Source organism: Hyperolius riggenbachi, chromosome 11 (genome assembly GCF_040937935.1).
Source record: "Hyperolius riggenbachi isolate aHypRig1 chromosome 11, aHypRig1.pri, whole genome shotgun sequence".
In the NCBI taxonomy this organism is placed as follows: domain Eukaryota; kingdom Metazoa; phylum Chordata; class Amphibia; order Anura; family Hyperoliidae; genus Hyperolius; species Hyperolius riggenbachi.
The window spans coordinates 112,881,549-112,900,351 of NC_090656.1; the positions used below are offsets into that span (position 1 = coordinate 112,881,549).

Consider the following 18,803-nt stretch of genomic DNA (forward strand, 5'->3'; position numbering starts at 1 on the left):
CCAGTTGTTGGCAAGACCTACAGCAAGTCATTTGGGTACTTCTCTGGAGATTTCTTTACTGGAGACACATCTCATACAAGGAGATGACCCAGAATGCAGCTACATAAGGTCCATGTCATGTGAGTGATAATTAGTGGAGACTTTTAGCAGCTAGAAGTCTTTACTGCAAGTGACATGTTGCATTCCATAGAGATGTTGTGGCAGTTAGAACATAATTCTATTGGGAGGGGGGCAGAGACCAGGGAGGACCATACAGCCAGCAGGGTCCTGGGCCCAGTAGTGCTGCGAGAAGCCTTACAAGGCTTGAGCAATTAGCATTAAAAGTAAAAAAAAAGTATATGTGTTCCCATTGATGATCATTTTGTAACTTCCTCTCCTAGAGAAATATCTGACTAGGCCAAAAACAAAACCACACTTTTTTTTTCTAGAGGGAGAATATCCCTCTCCATTACTCCCTGCTGCACCCATTTTCTGTCCTGTGGCTCCTAGGATCACTTTTGAAACAGTGGGTGGGTGCCCATGGAACAGGAAGTGCCATTCTCCGCAGTGCAACACAGGCAAGAGTAATAAGGGTCTGAGGTTTTCACACTGTTCCCTAGAGTTTGGCTGTAACAGAAAGAAAAAGAATAGGATTTGCACACATTAGTTAAATGTTACCTTGCTTGTGTCTCCAGACTTGTTGCCTTTTTCCCACAAGGTCTTCTTGCTCAGAACATCTCCAGGCTTCACTTCCTATGAAGACATAATGGAAGTTATTATGGTGCTGCTTTTCCCATGCATACAAGTGCAGATGGTCTGGTCCCTCTGGCTTACCGTCACTTGAGGAGGAGATGCTTGGCTGTCTGTTTCTGATTTGCCTTTGCCCCACTGGTTGATCATGTCTGACACCCCAATGTTGATACCATCTGTGTCCTGTTAATGAATATAGAAATCACAGCAGCAGTGAGTATTGGCACAGCAAGTGATGTGTGTCTATACTCTATTGTGCTATATAGTGACCATTTACACCTGGATCCCATGCATCTTTCCTCTGATCCTGTGTATTCATATTCAATTAGAGGAAGTTAAGAGGATAGGTTCAATATAATCGTCAAATGTAGCAAAAATCTATACAAAAAGGATGTAGGTCAATGTTTGGTTGGTTTATCAAATAAACACTGATGTGAGATGTGCTTCATGCAGAGCCCATTACTGTATTGTTAGCCATCAAAGCCAGTGTATTCGGCATGATTTACAGAAGTTCTGGTGGGCCTAATATTCCTCAGGATTATTGCAGGAAAGAAATCTCCTTTAAAATAAGTGTAATAGAGATCGCAGACTCCATATCACTTTCATTACGCACTCCCTTTAAGGGCCCAGTCACACTAGTGCGATTAGCGGGCAATTCCCACTAATTGCCGAAGCGCAATTATAACTATGTGGCAGTGATCTCACTGCCGCAACTGCTGCCATTCGCGAGCGTTTCACAATTAGCAGCAATTGCAAAACGTGTTGCCTGCAGCATTTTCCTGTGATTCTGGAGCGATCGCGATACAGTGCTTAGAAAAAGAAAACCGCTGATCGCAAGAGTGTACAGTGATTTTACTGCGCTAAGCGCGGTAAAATCACCCACACAAAACGATAGCGCTAAGCACTACCGTTTTGCGCTTTTAAGTGAGAACGAGTTCTAAAGATCCTTTCATACTGCGCCTGTAGCTCTCTATCACAAGAACAATATAATCACATCCTAACGCAATGTAATTATGGTACTCGCTTATGCCTGGTACACACCATGCAATTCCCTGTCGGAAAGATCGATCTTCTATACATGTGATCAGGAAATCAATCAGAAAAAAAAACAATCGGACCTGGCGGAAATAATCGATTTGCCCCATCTATCTGATGGGAAATTGCATGGTGTGTACCAGACATTCAAGTGGCAGTGAAGAATAAATTTTCCCCCAATTATAAAAAAAATAAAAAAATAAAAATTATTCAAAACTCGAAAGAAAAAAAAAAATGTGCTTGGCTCTATACATTAAAGAAAATATGTACTCTAATATTCTTACACTAAAAAGCATACCATTCTATTCCTTATTTTCTCCTGTGCCCCTCTGTGCTGTTTCTGCCACTCTTTGCTGCAATCCTGGCTTGTGATTAACAGTTTTAGGCAGTGTTTACAAACAAACTAACCAGCTTGTGATAGGCTCACATAAACAGAGTGTGTGAGTCATACAGAGTCTGCAGGTGGCCTGCAGAGGGTGTGTATCGCTTCTATCCAATCACAAGCAGCCCTGCACATTCCACACATTCAAGCCTTAGCCCGACAGACACGACAGAGGAAAGGAGATAAGGTTTATTACAGAGACAGTGCAATTAGGAAAGGCTGCAGTAAGCCAGAGCACATTAGAACAGGCATAGGAACTTATAGGATAGAAGAACTAAGGCTGAAACATTTGTTACAGAGTCTCTTTAAGATATATTGACAATCTACCCTACACGATTCAATTTTCATAAAAAAAAAAAATTAACAAAAATCCACCACTCCCGATTGATTTATATCCAAAAAACAAAACTGTTAGTTTTTATCTAATAGCTGTAAAATTGAATAATTTTATTGTACGGTGTATGGCCACCTTTACAGGATTGTGTCACCTTCGGAACAGTTTCTGATCACTGATAGCAATTAATGACCCCCCATATCACCTAAGCTGCTACCTGTACTGTACTTACAGTGCAGATAAATGGTAGAAGAGACTTGAAAGATGGGCATGATAGTATGAAAAGAATAATTTCCATTATTACCGATAAACACTGTAAATGAAATGTACATGCATATATACACATGCCACACCTTGCACGGGGACATCTTGGATGCTGCAGTGACATCTCCCGTTTCCCATCGATTCTTTATGCTTGCTACAGCATCTGCAGGAGCCAGCAGCTCTAGAGATGGTGTCCGGACCAAGGGGCCTGGCTTAGTGGACGTCTGAAAGAAAATAATCCGGAAATGTTATAGACAGCAGAGTAAATCTGAACGTCTGTGGTTCCCTTTAGGGTCTGTTTTTAACTGGGGTGCCGTTTCCGAATTCGTGCCATGCCCCACCCAAACCGCTATAGCCGTGCCATACATGACTATAGGGATTCAGATGTGTGCTGCGGTAAACTGCAGCATGCAATCCAAATCACACTGGCATTCAATTGGGGGGGGCAAGACTATTGACGGAATAGGCCGCGTTTCCCCACTTGAATCGCATGCGTGGCAGTGTTGTGGAGTCCGCAGTAGTGGACACAGGCCCTTCGAGTACCAAAACGTGTGATACTTTGGTTGGCTTTAATAGCTGGCGATCAGTTCAATCATCCATACTGCTTGATTAACAGCCATTCCAGCTGAAAACTGAGTTTGATAGGACAGATATTTTCCAGCCAAAGATCTCTGGAGTGTTGTGTAACCATGGCAGCCCCCTGGCAGTGCTGTATCAGCACTCTGCTCCATAGAGTATGTGAGTAACCCTGCAGATGGCACACTGGCCACAGGTGATTCCAGCCTACCACCTGCAGACTTAAAGGACCACTATCATGAAAAATTGTCAAATTTAAAATACGGTATACACATATAAATATATTTCTTACAGTGTAAAATGCACTATAAATAATTACTTGTCTACTATTTTGCTGTCACTTACGGTAGGCAGCACAAATTTGATGGAGCCAACAGGTTTTGGACTAGTCCATCTCCTCATGGAAGATTCTCTGTATTATAATTACGCTTCACAAAAGCACTCCCTGGAAAGGATCTATACAAAGATGTTATTCAGCTTCCCTACAAGATTTTAGCAGTTGGACTGATCAACTGCAGTTCAGCAAGTGATTTTCACTACCTACTGTAAGTGACAGAGTTAGGCTTACACTTAATAAGTTGCTCTCAGTTATAACTAAAAGAAGACTGATTTTCAAAGTACTATAATGCCCAGGTTTTCCTATGGCTCAGTTCCCACTATACTGGTTTAACTGAAATCTTCTTCACAATGCACTGCTATGGAAAAAAACGCATGCTAACGCACACGAACGCATACCAACGCATTGAGTGTAAAAGGACCCTTACTCTCTCTGCAACAGAGGGAGGAGCTAGATGAGGTCAGGTGATTGGCTCTATGATTCGAGAGTGAATGCTATTCACATGTGTTGTCTGGAGAACTGCAGCACTCTTCTTAATTTTGTGCACTCTCATATGGATAAAGAGAACATAGGCTTTCATGCAACTTCTGAGATGCATGCAGGGGGTAACAATAGCCCCCACGACTCCGCCATCACTGGGGGTGGGGCTAAAGTCCTGTGGCAAAGAAAGCAGAGCAGCAGCGTCTTACATTACCTTCATCCAGTGGCTTAACATGTCCTCACTCCTGTGTTTGCTGTAGCCGCTGTACAGTCACATGACATGCACAGATGGGAGCCACGGGGAGGTGGCTGCTGTACAGTGTACAGTGAAGAGAGGAGTAAGGAGGACATGGCGCTCTGATGGATGAAGCTAATGCATGACCCTGGCACTGCTCTGCACCCCTTATTTCCCACCCCCCTTCCGCGTTGGAAGAGGGGGAGATGCTAATGCTCTGTGATGTTGTGGTGGGGGGGGGAGGAGTTAAGCAGGTGGCCCGACCAGTGGAGTTTTGCTTGGGGCCCCACTGGGATCGTGGTACACCCCTGGTTGTATGTAACCTTAACTAGTTTCCAGCGACTAGCCAGTCAGTGGGCAGCGACGGGAGCGTGATCGTGTCCTGCGATGGAAGTGTGAACAAAGGCTGTGCAGGCACTGTGGCCACCGAATGGTCGGAAACGAAACTGACTAGCTGCAAGGGACCGTAGGATCGGTTTGTCCTGGCACGGGCACAGGACATCTGCAGGGGGCTGATAGGCCTAGTGCACACCAGAGCGGTTCTGCTGCGGTTTGCGATCCGCTTGCGGGAGCGGATCCGCTTGGGTAATGTATTTTAATGGGGTGGTGCACACCAGAGCAGGAGGCGTTTTGGAGAAACGCATCCTCCCGGGCTGCTGCAGAGTTTGGATTGCGGATGCGTTTCTGCCTCAATGTTAAGTATGGGAAAACCGCAAACCGTTCTGAAAAACGGCACTTCAGAGCGGTTTGCAAGGTGTTTTTTGTTACCGTAGCTGTTCAGTAACAGCTTTACTGTAACAGTACATGAAATCTACTACACCAAAAACGCTTCCCAAAACCGCAAAATGCTAGCTGAAACGCTACAGAAAAAGAAGAAAAAGCGTTTCAAAATCTGCTAGCATTTTGTGGATCTGCTAGCGTTTTTTTGGTGTGCACCAGGCCGTAGACAATATTTTGTCAGAACTGAAATATACCAGTTGCTGTCAGTTATACATCAGCAGCTGTCAGTTACAACTAAATGTGCAAGGTAATGTCCATGCTTTCCTATGGCTCTAGTGGGTGATATTACAGTTTAACAGTGTGCTGACCAGGAAGCTGGAGGATGGAAAATTCCATTGATCACAGTGGACAAATGGGATGCAGGAGAGGAGAAAGAGACTCAGTAGTAGACTACACAGGAGGTAAGTATGACCAGTGTATGGTTATTTTGACTTTTTATTTTCAGTTCAGGTTCTCTTTAAACTCTTTAACAGTTAATTTCATGAGACGCAGCTCAGCTGTGGATGTCTATCTCAGTTGGGAGGTGGAGTTACGGAGAAAGACTGGGTGATGATGACAGGGATGGTGGGAGAAGCTGGGACAACTCTCAGGCAAGCAGCATCCAAACGGCAGTTTGCCAAACCCAGCAATGGTTTATACACACAGGTGTGTGCACTGCAAATTGTGAGAACGTCTAAATAATATACATTAAAACAAATGCAAGCATAAACACGGTCTTCCAGTGGGCCCTCTAGCAGTGCGGATTCAAGCACAGTCTGATCATACTAGGCTGCTAAGGTCTACTGCGTTACAAAATATGGACATTTTCTCAGTAGTTGTACTTCAGCAAAGGAGTACCTCTATTGCACTGGTGTACTGTTCCAGGAAGTCATCAATCTTGTGTATTGGCAGCAGCGGCTCACTTCTCTTTATACTATTGCTGTGGGTAAAAGGAAGGATAACCATCTTTAACAATAAGCAGGGTACAGTGGAGAAGCAGAGCAGTAGGTTCTCAGCTTACAAGGACACAGGGCATTTCATAAATAGGGCACCAGTGTGAATGTGTAAGTGTATGATTGGAGATGGATGTGTCCTGCGTGCAGCGCTTGCTGGTTCCTGTGACAATCTGTGATAGATTTGTGTGACACAGACCTGACCAAAAAGAGGTGCAGGAATAAGCAAGCACTTCTTATTCCTGTTCAAGAGGACAGCAGGGCATGAGATTCACTTAAAGAGCAGCCCGGCAGGCAGCAGCAGGACGTTTTCCAATAGATTTCATGCTAAAATCTATTGGAAATTGCTGTGCAGTGTGTGGCCAGACAATACATTCCTCTATAGGTTCTGTCCAATGGAAGATCTGGCTATACATCAAATCATGTATGGCCACCTTAACTCCTGCATCCGCAAACCAGGACAGCTGGCTACAATCGCTTTTTTAGGCCTCTTTTACTGCAAATCCGATTTGCGATTCCGATTTTCGATTCGCAAATTGGATGTAATGTGTAAGAGGCCTTTTACCTGCTGGAGAGAAGTAATCCTGGGCAGGTTTTTTTAGGCCTCGTCCCTACCGTTTTCAGTAATGCACAGTGTATGCGATCTGCAAGGACATGAGAATTGCATAGACTGCACTGTCTGAAGTTTCCATTCATGCCTTGCGATTTAGTGCGGAATCTATTGTAATGCATGGTTGCATGCATTTTTTGCACAACTTAAACTAATCTTATGCAGTGCCGTGCGTTGCATGCAGCACAAAAGTTGGGAAGGGGCTTTATATCTATTGAAAATCAAATCGGTGTTCTATATCTTGTGAAGAGTGGAGAATCTTATAAATTCTGCTACATGGTCTTAGGCCTTGTTGACATCTAAAAATCGCAATTGCTGACGCCAGCATTTTGCGATTTTGTGCACGTTTTTTTTTAAGTGCCTCCCGGCTCTTACGTGCGCGTTGCAATTTTTTTTTATAAAGCGCTTTTCTAAGCGATTTTGCAGAGCGGTTCTGTTTTTTCACCCGGTAATGAATAAATACAATGCGCTGGGGAAATCACAATACAAAGCGCTTTTTCAAGCGCTTTGCGATTTCCCTATACCTTCCATTGAGGCAAATCACCCCAAAAATGGTACAGGCAGCGCTTTTGTGAGCACATCGGAATCGAAACGCTCATATGCGAACACTCTCATAGGGAATCATTGCACAAGCGCTTTTAGGATTTTGAAAATCGCCGAAGCTTAAAAACCCCAAAAGCGCCCTTTGTGTGAACAAGCCCTAAATCAGGCCTCAGACCAGCCTGCTTGCCGTGCATGGCCCAGCCACTGATTTGCCAGGCATGAGTCTATCTGGTTGCTATGTAATGCAGCTGAATGTCAACACTCGTAACCATAATGATAGTGGTTGACACAAGTGGCTCGATTCACAAAGCGGTGCTAACCCAGTTAGAGACTTTAGGCGTGATAACCATTGCACCACGCTGGTGAAAAGCCAGTTTAGGCGTGATAAGTTTAGATAAGTTTAGATCGCGCGCAAAGTCCCGCACGCAAAGCAGCGCCATTAAACTCTATGCGAAGTGCACCAGACTTTGCTAGCGCAAAACATTTAATCAGCTGTGCACTGCGGTGCTAACCCAGTTGGTGCTTAAACTTATCATGCCTAAACTTATCACGCCTAAACTGAGTTTAGGCGTGATAAGGGCTTTTCACCAGCATGCTAACTGTTAGCACCGCTTTGTGAATCAGGTCCAAGGTGTGCTAACTGCCCAGCAGGAAACTGCTGTATGTAATGCTTTGCTACCCCCTAAGATGAGGTGACAGGCACCATCCCACTATCATACCGAATGCTTGCAGCGGTCTGCACACTTCAGGCCTGGAACCCACTACAAATCGCAAATCGGTAGCGCAATCACTAGCATTTGCTATCATTTTCTAAGCAATTTCATGAGCGTTTTCCGGCGATTTTAGTAGCAAAGTGTAAGCATTTTGCCAGCAATTGTGATATCGATTTGCGATTAGCATTTTTAATTCTGATTGGTCCTTTCTAATTATTTTAATTTTTGTTACAGTTTGCAGTAATTTAAAATCAGACACAAATCGCTATGTGCAGCGATTCATGAGCGATTTGCCAGCGCTTCAATACTTTACATTGAAGCGCAAACGCTCCCAAAATGCTGCATGTCCAGCGATTGCGATTTTGCTAATTACAATCGCTACTGTGGAATTTGTTACATTTATTTACATAGGCAGAGCGTTTTAGGGAAATCACTAGCGATTTAAAGCGCTCCCTAAATGCTCAAAAAAGCGCTATAGTGGGTTTCAGGCCTCAGGCAGATTTATGGGAGCAGCTGACAGCCATTGGATGGACCCCTTCAACTTAGCGTGTGAAAACGGCCTAAACTGGCCTCACGCTTCTGCTGTATGACACAACTGATACATGGCCCCAAATGTGTTATCTTATACTGATGGGGGGATATCACAGTGTGTTATGGTCATTATGTGATATACATACCTCTTTTGAATGGAACGATTCAGAACCTCAGCCATCTCAGTTACCTAAGAAGGCAGAAAAATGATTATTATTGTGTATTATAGCATTATTTTTGCTTTCCCAAAGGCTAAAGCAGGGGTGTCAACCTAAAATACAAAGTGGGCCGAAATTGAGCTCTGGGACCAAGTCGCAGGCCAACCTTAATGTCTAGTGGCCACCTCTTTCCCTTATAAAGTTCCCTGGTGTCTAATAGCCCCCTCCCTCTCCTATACAGTACAGTGCCTAGTGCTTTCCCCTTCTCCATATGGCTTCCCTGGTGATATAGGGCTTACCCTCCAATATAGCTTCTCTGGTGGTCCTAAGGCCTCTTTTCCACAAACTGTTTCTAGGCAGTGAAATGCCTCTCAAACTCTCACAACTGCTCACTGCTGCCTGGTAACTGCTTGTCGCTGCCTGGTAACTGCTTGCTGAGCACACAGCTCAACAGTTCGTGGAAAAGAGGTCTAAGTGGGCCAAACATAATGCAAAGTGGGGAAACCAACTGAGGGCCAAATATGATGGGCCGGAGTTTGACATGTATGGGTTAAAGGAACAGTGACATGAGGGAATCTTTATTTCTATGTAAACAATGCTATTGGTCATACTGTATTTTAGGTGAGCAGCCTTTGTCGCTTACCTGGAACAAGTATGCAGGCAGTGGAGTCAGAGTGGAGTAAAAGCACCTGATCTGATCTGTTCAAGGTCAATGAGATGCAAATAATTTAGAGTTGATGCAGGGAATGCAAATTTTGCTTGAAAATGGACCAGTTGAATTTTACTTCAGAAGGATTTGATTGGTTCATATTCAAGCTGCATTAATCTGCATACAAAATTTGCATAATATTGCATCAATGCAAAATTATTTGCATCTCATTGACCATCCCTAATTATAGGCACACAGAGTAGTGACTTTGCTTGAAGTGCTGAAATCCCAGCAAAAACATTATATGTGTGGAGATTATAGATGTGTGGGTCTTTTCCATGTGCACATCCTAAGGCCTCTTTTCCATGAACTGTTGAGCTGTGTGCTCAGCAAGCAGTTGCCAGGCAGCAGTGAGCAGTTACCAGGCAGCAGTGAACAGTTGTGAGAGTTTGAGAGGCATTTCACTGCCTAGAAACAGTTCGTGGAAAAGAGGCCTAAAACAAGATGATAAGCAAGAATGGGCCCTAAAGGTGCGTACACACATGCGACTATAGTCGTTTGTAACGATCGTTCCCCGATCTTTACCAACGACGATCGTTACAAAAAACGAACCAACGACTATTAAGGCAAACGACGAACGAGGCAAATCGCTACAAAACAAAGTTCTGTCTTGGCGGATTTTTACCACCGACGATCGTTAGCAAAAGTGGTACATCGTTGGAAACGATCGTTCGTACCAGGCTGGACATGCGTATTTCACTTTTTCTCCAAGGAACTTTACAATTTTATGCGCAGGCGCATTAAGTGCTTTTACGTGGTGTAACGTTCGTTCTAACGATGTGATCGTTACACACTTTTTACAACTAACTTTACTTCAGTCGTTCTTTTGTCAATTAAAAGTTCGTTCGTCGTCCTCAACGAACGATCGTTGTCGCATGTGTGTACGTAGCATAAGGGTGCATGCACACATCAGACCATAGTCTTTGGAAAATGAAAGATCACAAACCAATTTTACCCCCTTCCATGTAGTATGAGAGCCATACCTATGCAGTCTATTCTATGGAGCTGAACTCCCCATCAGATAGAAATCTTTGCAAGATGCTGCACACATAGAAGATCAGTATCTGCAAAAGATCAGTTTCTGCAAAAGATCCGTTCCTGCAAAATGCATTCATAGGGCTCTATTCATAAAACTTTACCGCAAGTGTTCCGCTCAAAACAGCTGACTTTCCCGACCATTTAGCAAAGTGGGCATTCATAAAGTCTGTTTCCGCATGAAAATCCGACATTCCTGCGCAGTGCGGGAAATTACCGCCTTGTGCGGAGATTATCACAACACATGTCACTGAAGGTTAATTCATAAAGATTAGAGTAGGAGAAACCCAGCTGTTTAGATAAGGCGATAAGCCAGCCATTCAGGCAAGCTAATGGAGAGACAGACCTCCCAGGCAGCTGCAGTGAGAGGAGAGCAGACAAGGCATTCCCGAATACCAAGGCTGTGTTTTTTTAACCCCTTGGGTACCTGTTTTCAGATAAATTTCACATCAGAAAGCCTGCATGTGTAACATTTCTGGAACTTCTTCTAAGCTGCAGCAATTAAATAGATTGATTAGGAAGACTAATAGACAGATTCAGCACAGATTCAGGAGGAGAGGCAGAAAAATGCATATGTAAAGGGATGCTGGGGCTGCCTCCTTTATACTAATGCTACATACACACTTGAAAGATAAATGAAAGATCACAGACCAATTTTACCCCCTTCCATGTAGTATGAGAGCCAAACTCTACACAGTCTATTTTATGGAGCTGAACTCCCCATCAGATACAAATCTTTGCAAGATGCTGCACACAAAGATGCTGTACACATTTAAAAGATCAGTATCTGCAAAAGATCTGTTCCTGCAAAAGATCCGTTCCTGCAAAATGCATTCATAGTCTATGATAGCTGCAAATCCTCATACACACCTTGATTAACAGACAGTCATCTGCAGATCAGACAATCATCTGCAGATCTGAAGATCCATCCTGGTGGATCTGATCTGCAGATGAATGTCTGTTAAACAAGGTGTTAATGAGATCTGCAGATATCATAGACTATGAATGCATTTTGCAGGAACAGATCTTTTGCAGATACTGATCTTTTGTGTCTGTACAGCATCTTTGTGTGCAGCATCTTGCAAAGATTTCTATCTGATGGGGAGTTCAGCTCAATAGAATAGACTGTGTAGACTAGAGTATGGCTCTCATACTACATGGAAGAGGGTAAAATTGGTCTGTGATCTTTCATTTTCCAAAGACTATGGTCTGATGTGTGTATGCACCCTAAGGCTCAACACACACCATACAATCTTGGTTGTTCAACCTTACCACTTTCATGTAGTATAAGAGCTTATCCAATCAATTATTCAAGGTATTTTCAATCTGTTGGCCCTTATACTACATAGATTTGGTAAATCTGTACAACCAAGATTGTATGGTGTGTGTTGAGCTTAAGGCTTTGCTCATATTATAAATCGCCAGCGCTATCACAAACGCTGAGCGATTTATTGAGGTTTTTTTAAAGCGTTTTTCCCTGTGCTTTGAAAAGTACTTTTTTTTCTAAGCGCTTTTGATGAGCAATTACGATTTTCACTTACTGATGTCAAAGTGTTCACTTCCTGACTGATGTCACGGAAAATAAATAAATACAATGTATTCATTCATAAAAGTGCTTAGGATATCGCAATACAAAGCGCTTTGCGATTTCCCTATTCCTTCCATTGAGCCAAAGCACTCAGAAAATGTTACATGTAGTGTGTTTGCAATTTTAATAAAATTGAAATGCGCACTTGTGAACAGTCTCATAGGAAATCATTGCACAAGCGCTTTTAGGGTGATTTCATAAATCGCCAGCGCTTAAAAAAAATTCGGAAACGCTCATAGTGTGAACAAGCCCTAAATGTCAGGCTACGTTAACCATGGTGCATTGTGATGCGACATAACGAATGCAGACTGTCCCACTACAATGCACCGCCTACGCAATGTTCCCAGTGCAGGCGATGCGGTGCACCGTCCCACGATCACTGCATACAGTGGGTTACTTCAAAAAGCATGCTTTTAGGCTGGTTTCACAGTGGGACGTTAAAGTCCCACGTTACAGCAGCCAGTAACTCAGCCTAACTCACAGCACTGCAAAATCAATGTGCTTGTTCACAGTGCACACGTTGCGTTACATTGTAACGCAGCACGTTTAAACAAAGTGCTGCATGCTGTACGTTATACTAGGCTAAGCCAGGTTAGACTGTTTGCACGTGCTCAGTAATGTTGGAGGAGGAGGTCTCCCCTCCTCCTCCGAGGCCAGCCACATGGCTAATTAATATTCACTGCACTGTGGAGACTCATGGTGGGGCTGTAGTGTTGTCCGGATCATGAACGAATCGTTCATTTGATCCGGATCTTTTTTGTGAGTCGAATCATCCGGATCATCACAATGAAAGATTCGGTTCACAGTGGATGTCTGTCTGGAAGAAACAGGAACATACAGAATGTACAGTGCAAGGAAAGTCCTGTCCTGCTAGTCATTTCACCCAGTCTGCTTCCCTAGTAAAATTATTCAAATGATTCGGTTCAAAGATCCGGATCTTTTCAATGACCCGATTCAAATGATCTGAATCCTTAAAAAGATCGGACTTCCTATCACTTAGGGCCCGTTTCCACTATCGCGGTTTCCGCCGCGATTCCGCAGAGTTTGCCCGCAGAGTTTGCCCGCACATGAATCGCACGTAGAAACTCTGCCATAGGGGATGACGGCGTCGCGGCCGAATCGCTTGCGGGAGCGATTTGGCCGGAACCCCCCGCAGAATTCGCGGCGGAGGCTGCGAATCCCATAGCCGTGCATCCCATAGCCGCCTGCGATCCCGCCCACCCGCTCAGTGCCGGCGTGCATCTGCGAGACGCACGCCGCACCAGTGGAAACGAGCCCTAACCTAGAGCGGCTGCTGTGAGAGCTGCATGACGCAGCTCAATCTGACGTCCAACTTCAACACCACCATACGTTGCATTAGGGGCATGTTATGCGACTATAACGTCCCCTAAAACATCTTGGTGGGAAAGTAGCCTAAGAGTGACAGTGAAGCATACAATGACTGTATGCTTCACTGTATGCAAGCAATGTGCGGATAACGGCTGGAGCAACTTTCCTGTTCAGTTGCATGCAGTTTAGCAATCTAAAGTCTTATCAGACATGTTGGATGCACATAGCATAACACACATTATACTAGCGACACACACGTTGTGTATACAATGCGGGTTGCACAAAATGGACTATATTACCTGCACAAGTACCAGTAAAATTGCCATGAGCTGCCAGAACACAGCAATTTAACCGCAGTTGAATATTTGTTGTGAATATGTATGTATGTATGAATAGTTGTGAATATACCCCATTCTCTATAACCCAGGGATACTACGTTTGCTTTATAAATAAATACAACAATCCATGAAATGATTATAATGGCTGATCAGAATTTTTCTAAGCCAGACACGATGTGATTTCTTTGGGATAGTGACAATTCCTTGGCTACACACAATCCGATCTGTTTGTATCTTGAGTGAATATGTATGGAGAGAGGTTTATGAGCATCACCTTCACTGCGCTGAGGTCTTCTCCATCCTCTCTGTCACTGTTCACTGACTGCCTCCCGCCTTCCACTTCATCTGATTCCCAGCGGCGGGGGACATGTTCTGGCTCTGCCTGCAATCACATAGAAAACAGATATTTCATGTATTATACACTATAGCAATAGCCCTTGCAGGCCGAGGCACCAAGCCTTGTACATATACATTTCAATTATGGTAAACTAGATAGGTAGAAAATGTACTATGGATGTGCCATCTTTATTCCCTTTTTTTTAAAAGAGGGCCAACTACCTGGCTGTCACGCTGATCTTGTGGCTTCTGCTGTGGCGTAGCTAGGGAGCTTTGTACCCCAGTGCAAGTTTTACACCCCCCCCCCCCAGCGTTCCATACATAACAATCTTTTATGGCGCAGAGTAAAGCCACGCTGACTGAGATAAGATTCATTACAGAAAAAATATTTATGATTATATTGGAATGCTTGCAATTCAGACTGCATGTAGATTACATAATAAACACAGAGAAGTGGGTAAATGGAATTTGATTTTGTGGCTGTCAATCCCGCTTTAAGGAGCACTTTTGCTGTCTTTATTAGGCTAGGTCCACATTGGTTTTACATAAATCCGTTTTTCTAAACTTTTTTCTTTTTCCTTCTCCCCTTTTTCCTAAAATGATATTGTTGCAGCATATGTTTCCAGTCCAGCCATGGGGGAGAGGCAGCCGGCATGCTGGAGGAGCATAGCAGGCAGGACGGGGGTGGCAGCAGTCACTGGGGAGGGCGGACGTCCCCCGTCCCTCACCTGGGTCCCCCCTTCCGCTACCCCTCCAGCTAGTTTCCACAAAACTTGTTACGATGTATGGCAGGGAGAAAGAAGCTTACCTACTCCTTTTGGTTCACGCTCCGGTTCTTTTTAATGAATCAATTCATTGAAAAGAGCAAAACTTCCCCTTACTATGCATCACTGCCTGCAATGCCGCCCTCTATACTTCAGAGGTCGGCATTGCAGGCAGTGGCTCTTTTCAATGAATCGATTCATTAAAAAGAACCGGATTGTGAACCGAAGGAGTAAGTAAGCTTAGTACGTTTTCCGAAACTAGCTGGAGGGGTAACAGGGACGGGGACCCAGGTGAGAGGGGGGGACGTCCCCCTCCCTGCTGCCACCATTGTCATGCCTGCTATCACCCTCCAGCATGCTCACCTGTCCACCTGTGCATGACTTCTCTTCACCGCTGGGCAGGAGCGGACGGCCGAGAGCGTGGGAAGCCACGGACGGTACAGAGAGTTAAGCTTAGGCCTAGGAGACTTACCGCTATGATACGCCATCCTCTTCTTTGAATCTTGTAAGTGGCTAGAGAGCGCGAGAAGCGCAGTGGTGTTTTATTGTTGGATTGATTTGCAGCGCAATGAAGTTTTTATTGTGTTTAGTAAAAGACCAAATTTTAAACTGATGGGTATGAATCACTGATGTACGGAGTGAAGCATACATTCTAAGTGAGAGCCCCACCTGGAAAAAGAGGTGGTTTGTATCTGGTGAGCCTCCCAGTTTTTGAGGTGGTGGGCACACAGTTCTGCACTGATAGTCACGGGCACTGAAGTTGGTGGTGCATGACTGAATTGCCTAGTGAAGCAGTATTACGCTATGTGAGGTTATTCTTGCAGATTTGACCCTTGGAAGAGCGCAGTGGACTAATTTTACAACATATTTTTTAACATTGCTATCCGCTGCTTCGTTTTTAATCAGGGCTGAAAAACAGAGCCACGGATATGACCTAGTGTGAACCAGCTCTAAAACTCGATGCCAGCATCAGTCACACTATTCCTCAGTTGGGGATGGAAACGTACCTCTTTCTCCACAAATGTATACCTCTCCTCTCTTATTTCTTCCCTCTCCTCATGTTCTTCAGCCGGTTCTTCTGACACTCTTGGACTTGCAGCTCGGTATTCTTCATCATATACCTCTCTGAAACAACAGTCATTCTTGTAAAACCATATAACTATCCAGTATCTTGTTGCATTATTTATGTTCCCTGATCAAGGATCAGGTATAATCAACCTGGGAAGTATAAAGCAAGAAATTGATTCAAAATCTATGTGCACTGCATGCCGGGTCCCCCCATCTATGCCCCCTTGGCCGTGTATATTGTAGAGGCAGTGAAACTTAAGGTAGCCACTAACAATCCAATTTCTAGCGAAAAATCGTTTGGGCGATCAGATAATTCTGATCGGAAGAAAAATCGTTCACTACACCATCAATGAATCAATCTTTGCTTCCAATCTATCACAACCAACAAGAAAATTCAAATTTTGGTTTGACGAAAATCCAATCGGATGTATCGGAAGGTATGTATCTGTTTCCTGCCCGCCGCTGCCCACGGACACACATTTAAGCTGGAGGGGAGCGCAGAGGGGAGAGCCCCGAGGTGAGAGAGAGGGGGGGGGGACTTCCCCTCTGCACCTCTCCCCGCCGACTGTGGCCACGGCTTTCCCCTCATGCTGCCACCTCTCCAGCCCCCACAAAACGGCCCTGTGCGGGCCCCAGGGGCTGCAGGCCCTACTGTTACGCCAGTGATACCCTAAGAGACATGATTATCAATCAGGCCTGTATATTAAAAATGAGATAAAGTATACATGCCAGCCTAACTCCAGGCATCTGACTCAATATCTTAGCCCTGGGTGCTGTATGCTAATAGTTAAAGTTAAACCCCAACCAAAATAAATAATGCATTGTTTTGGACAGAATGTGTAAATTTTCAATCTGTGTCGCTGTTAAGGAAATGTGCCTCTCCCTTCCAAGCCTTGGCACATAACGTGCTTAGAATAAATCTAAAGATGAAAAGATCCCACCTTAGACAGTTGTCACTTGGACAGGTGTCCGCCCTTGGACATTACCCCCATCTCCTGCTACAAAGACAATAGGGGCATGTACTGTCCATCATAGTGTCAACTGTCACAGGTCCAAGCCACAAAAAAATCATGATAGAGGTTCCAACTGTTCCAAACCAAAACAATAAGCTGGAGTTCCATTTTCATTTCACAACACACATATAAATGAACTGTATCAACTTACAAGCTCTACTGAGCACTATTGTGATTCACACACCACTGCCACGCTGCACAGTGGTGTGACACCAGCGTGTCCTGTTCCCTTTGTACCTCCATTGTCACCTCACTGGGCTATAAAACAGCAAAGTGATAATGTTGTTCTTGGCACATAAGCAGCAGATGACACAGTAAGGGCCCGTTTCCACTAGTGCGACGCGATTTCGCCGGCATTCCGACGCTTGTAAAAACGCATGCGGGTGCGTTTCCGCATGCGTTTTACCCGCGATTTCGCGTGCGATTTCGCATGGCAGGGTGCCATGCGAAATTAACCATGACACTGCCAGGACAAAATAACATTGGGAAGGGTGCGAAATCGCACGCGAAATCGCGGGTAAAAACGCATGTACCAAACGCATGCGTTTTTACTATTAAATACATTAGCGGCGATTCGCACGGATTCCCGACGCAGGCGAAAACTGTGGGTCCCGCCGTGCAGATTTGGCCCGCTGCCAAATCGCTCCCGCACGCCGCACAGGTGGAAACAGCCCCATCCACTAACATTAGCTATGCGAATCCGCATGCAGTGCCCGCATGCGGATTCGCCCTAGTGGAAACGAGCCCTCAGCTGTATAACAGTCTTGCCACCTGCCTAGCAGTGCAGTGCCATGGCAATACCCGGCATTGTGCCTTCTGACTCCTCAGAGCTGAAGCTGTCAGTGCACTGCAGAGAGTGCAGCTGGTGAAAATTAGCTTTCCTCCTATGCAAGCACAGCCCCGACTCCTAACCTATCCCTCGAGGTGGTCATACATCTACCAATTGTGTGGACTAGTCGACCATCCATTTCGATAATTTTATGGAATCAGATGAAAATTGGTGCCGCAACAAACGTGCCTGATTGATGATTCAACCAATTTTGGACCAAAATCAGTCAAATGCAAAGATCGGACGCACTGGAATGATCTCAGTCACAAGTGCTCAATCATGGTCATGGCGGTAAAGGCGTAAAACCCAATGTGACTGGTGTACCTTGTCTGCCAATCGCTGGTAGGGGTGGCTTCTGTCTCCTGTGTGCACACTTCTGATTCATAATTTACCTGTTACAAGAAAATAAAAGATAAATACAGTAAACGTTCTGAACAGAGAGAGAGAGAGAGAGAGAGAGAGACACTAATGCTCATAAATGCATTCTGAGGAAAAATGCTGAATCACATCCGCAGTCTCTACCAATCAGCATGATAATAGGACGTCACCAACTTTTCAGTCCCATAGTTATCTGGCAGCACAGCACCCAGGCAATATGTCATACATTCCTGCATTTTGGGGACAAGTCAGTGTGTGAATGATATCAATCAACTTTTTTTGTGTTTTTTTGTTTTATAGCACATACATGACATTTTGCATTTCTGCTTAACCTTCTCCAGACTGACGCAGTTGAAATCTACGCCCTGCATGTGGCAGTGCGGATCTGACAGAGCGTAGACTTCAACACGCTACCGCCTCTCCCGCCAATCGCGCTGCTCTGCCCCCGCTTTAGATCACTCGCCCTGCTGTCTATATGACGGCAGAGCTGTGTGAGCCAGTCAGAAGCTGATTTCATTGGCTCCTCACCCTGTCATCACTGTAAGCCAATCCTATTGAGCCAATGAAAGCGGCTCATGACCTGCTCGCACAGCTCTGCCGTCATAGTGACGGAAGAGAAAGGGACCTGCACCGGGGACAGAGTGCCGTGATCGGCGGGAGTGGTGGATCTTTGCGGCGATTCGTTGGTAAGCGGCATTACCGTACTAGCAGTCTTTAAGGGGGCAGAGCAGTCTAGCAGTCTTTAAGGGGGCAGAGACTGCTGGAACGGTAGTAGTT

At 44.8% G+C, this 18,803-nt stretch overlaps 1 protein-coding gene across 2 annotated transcripts in view; it reads right to left on the reverse strand.

Moving 5' to 3' along the window:
• The window catches only part of LSP1 (lymphocyte specific protein 1), a 129,813-nt gene that overhangs the window by 19,755 nt on the left and 91,255 nt on the right, over positions 1–18,803 (reverse strand). For both annotated transcript variants that reach the window (XM_068260456.1, XM_068260457.1), the window contains exons 4-11: positions 17,973–18,040; positions 15,746–15,863; positions 13,913–14,020; positions 8,628–8,671; positions 5,990–6,071; positions 2,834–2,968; positions 814–912; positions 658–732 (exon numbers count right to left, since the gene is read on the reverse strand). In XM_068260456.1, the coding sequence (XP_068116557.1) occupies positions 658–732; positions 814–912; positions 2,834–2,968; positions 5,990–6,071; positions 8,628–8,671; positions 13,913–14,020; positions 15,746–15,863; positions 17,973–18,040 (729 nt within the window). The remainder of the gene's footprint in view (positions 1–657; positions 733–813; positions 913–2,833; positions 2,969–5,989; positions 6,072–8,627; positions 8,672–13,912; positions 14,021–15,745; positions 15,864–17,972; positions 18,041–18,803) is intronic.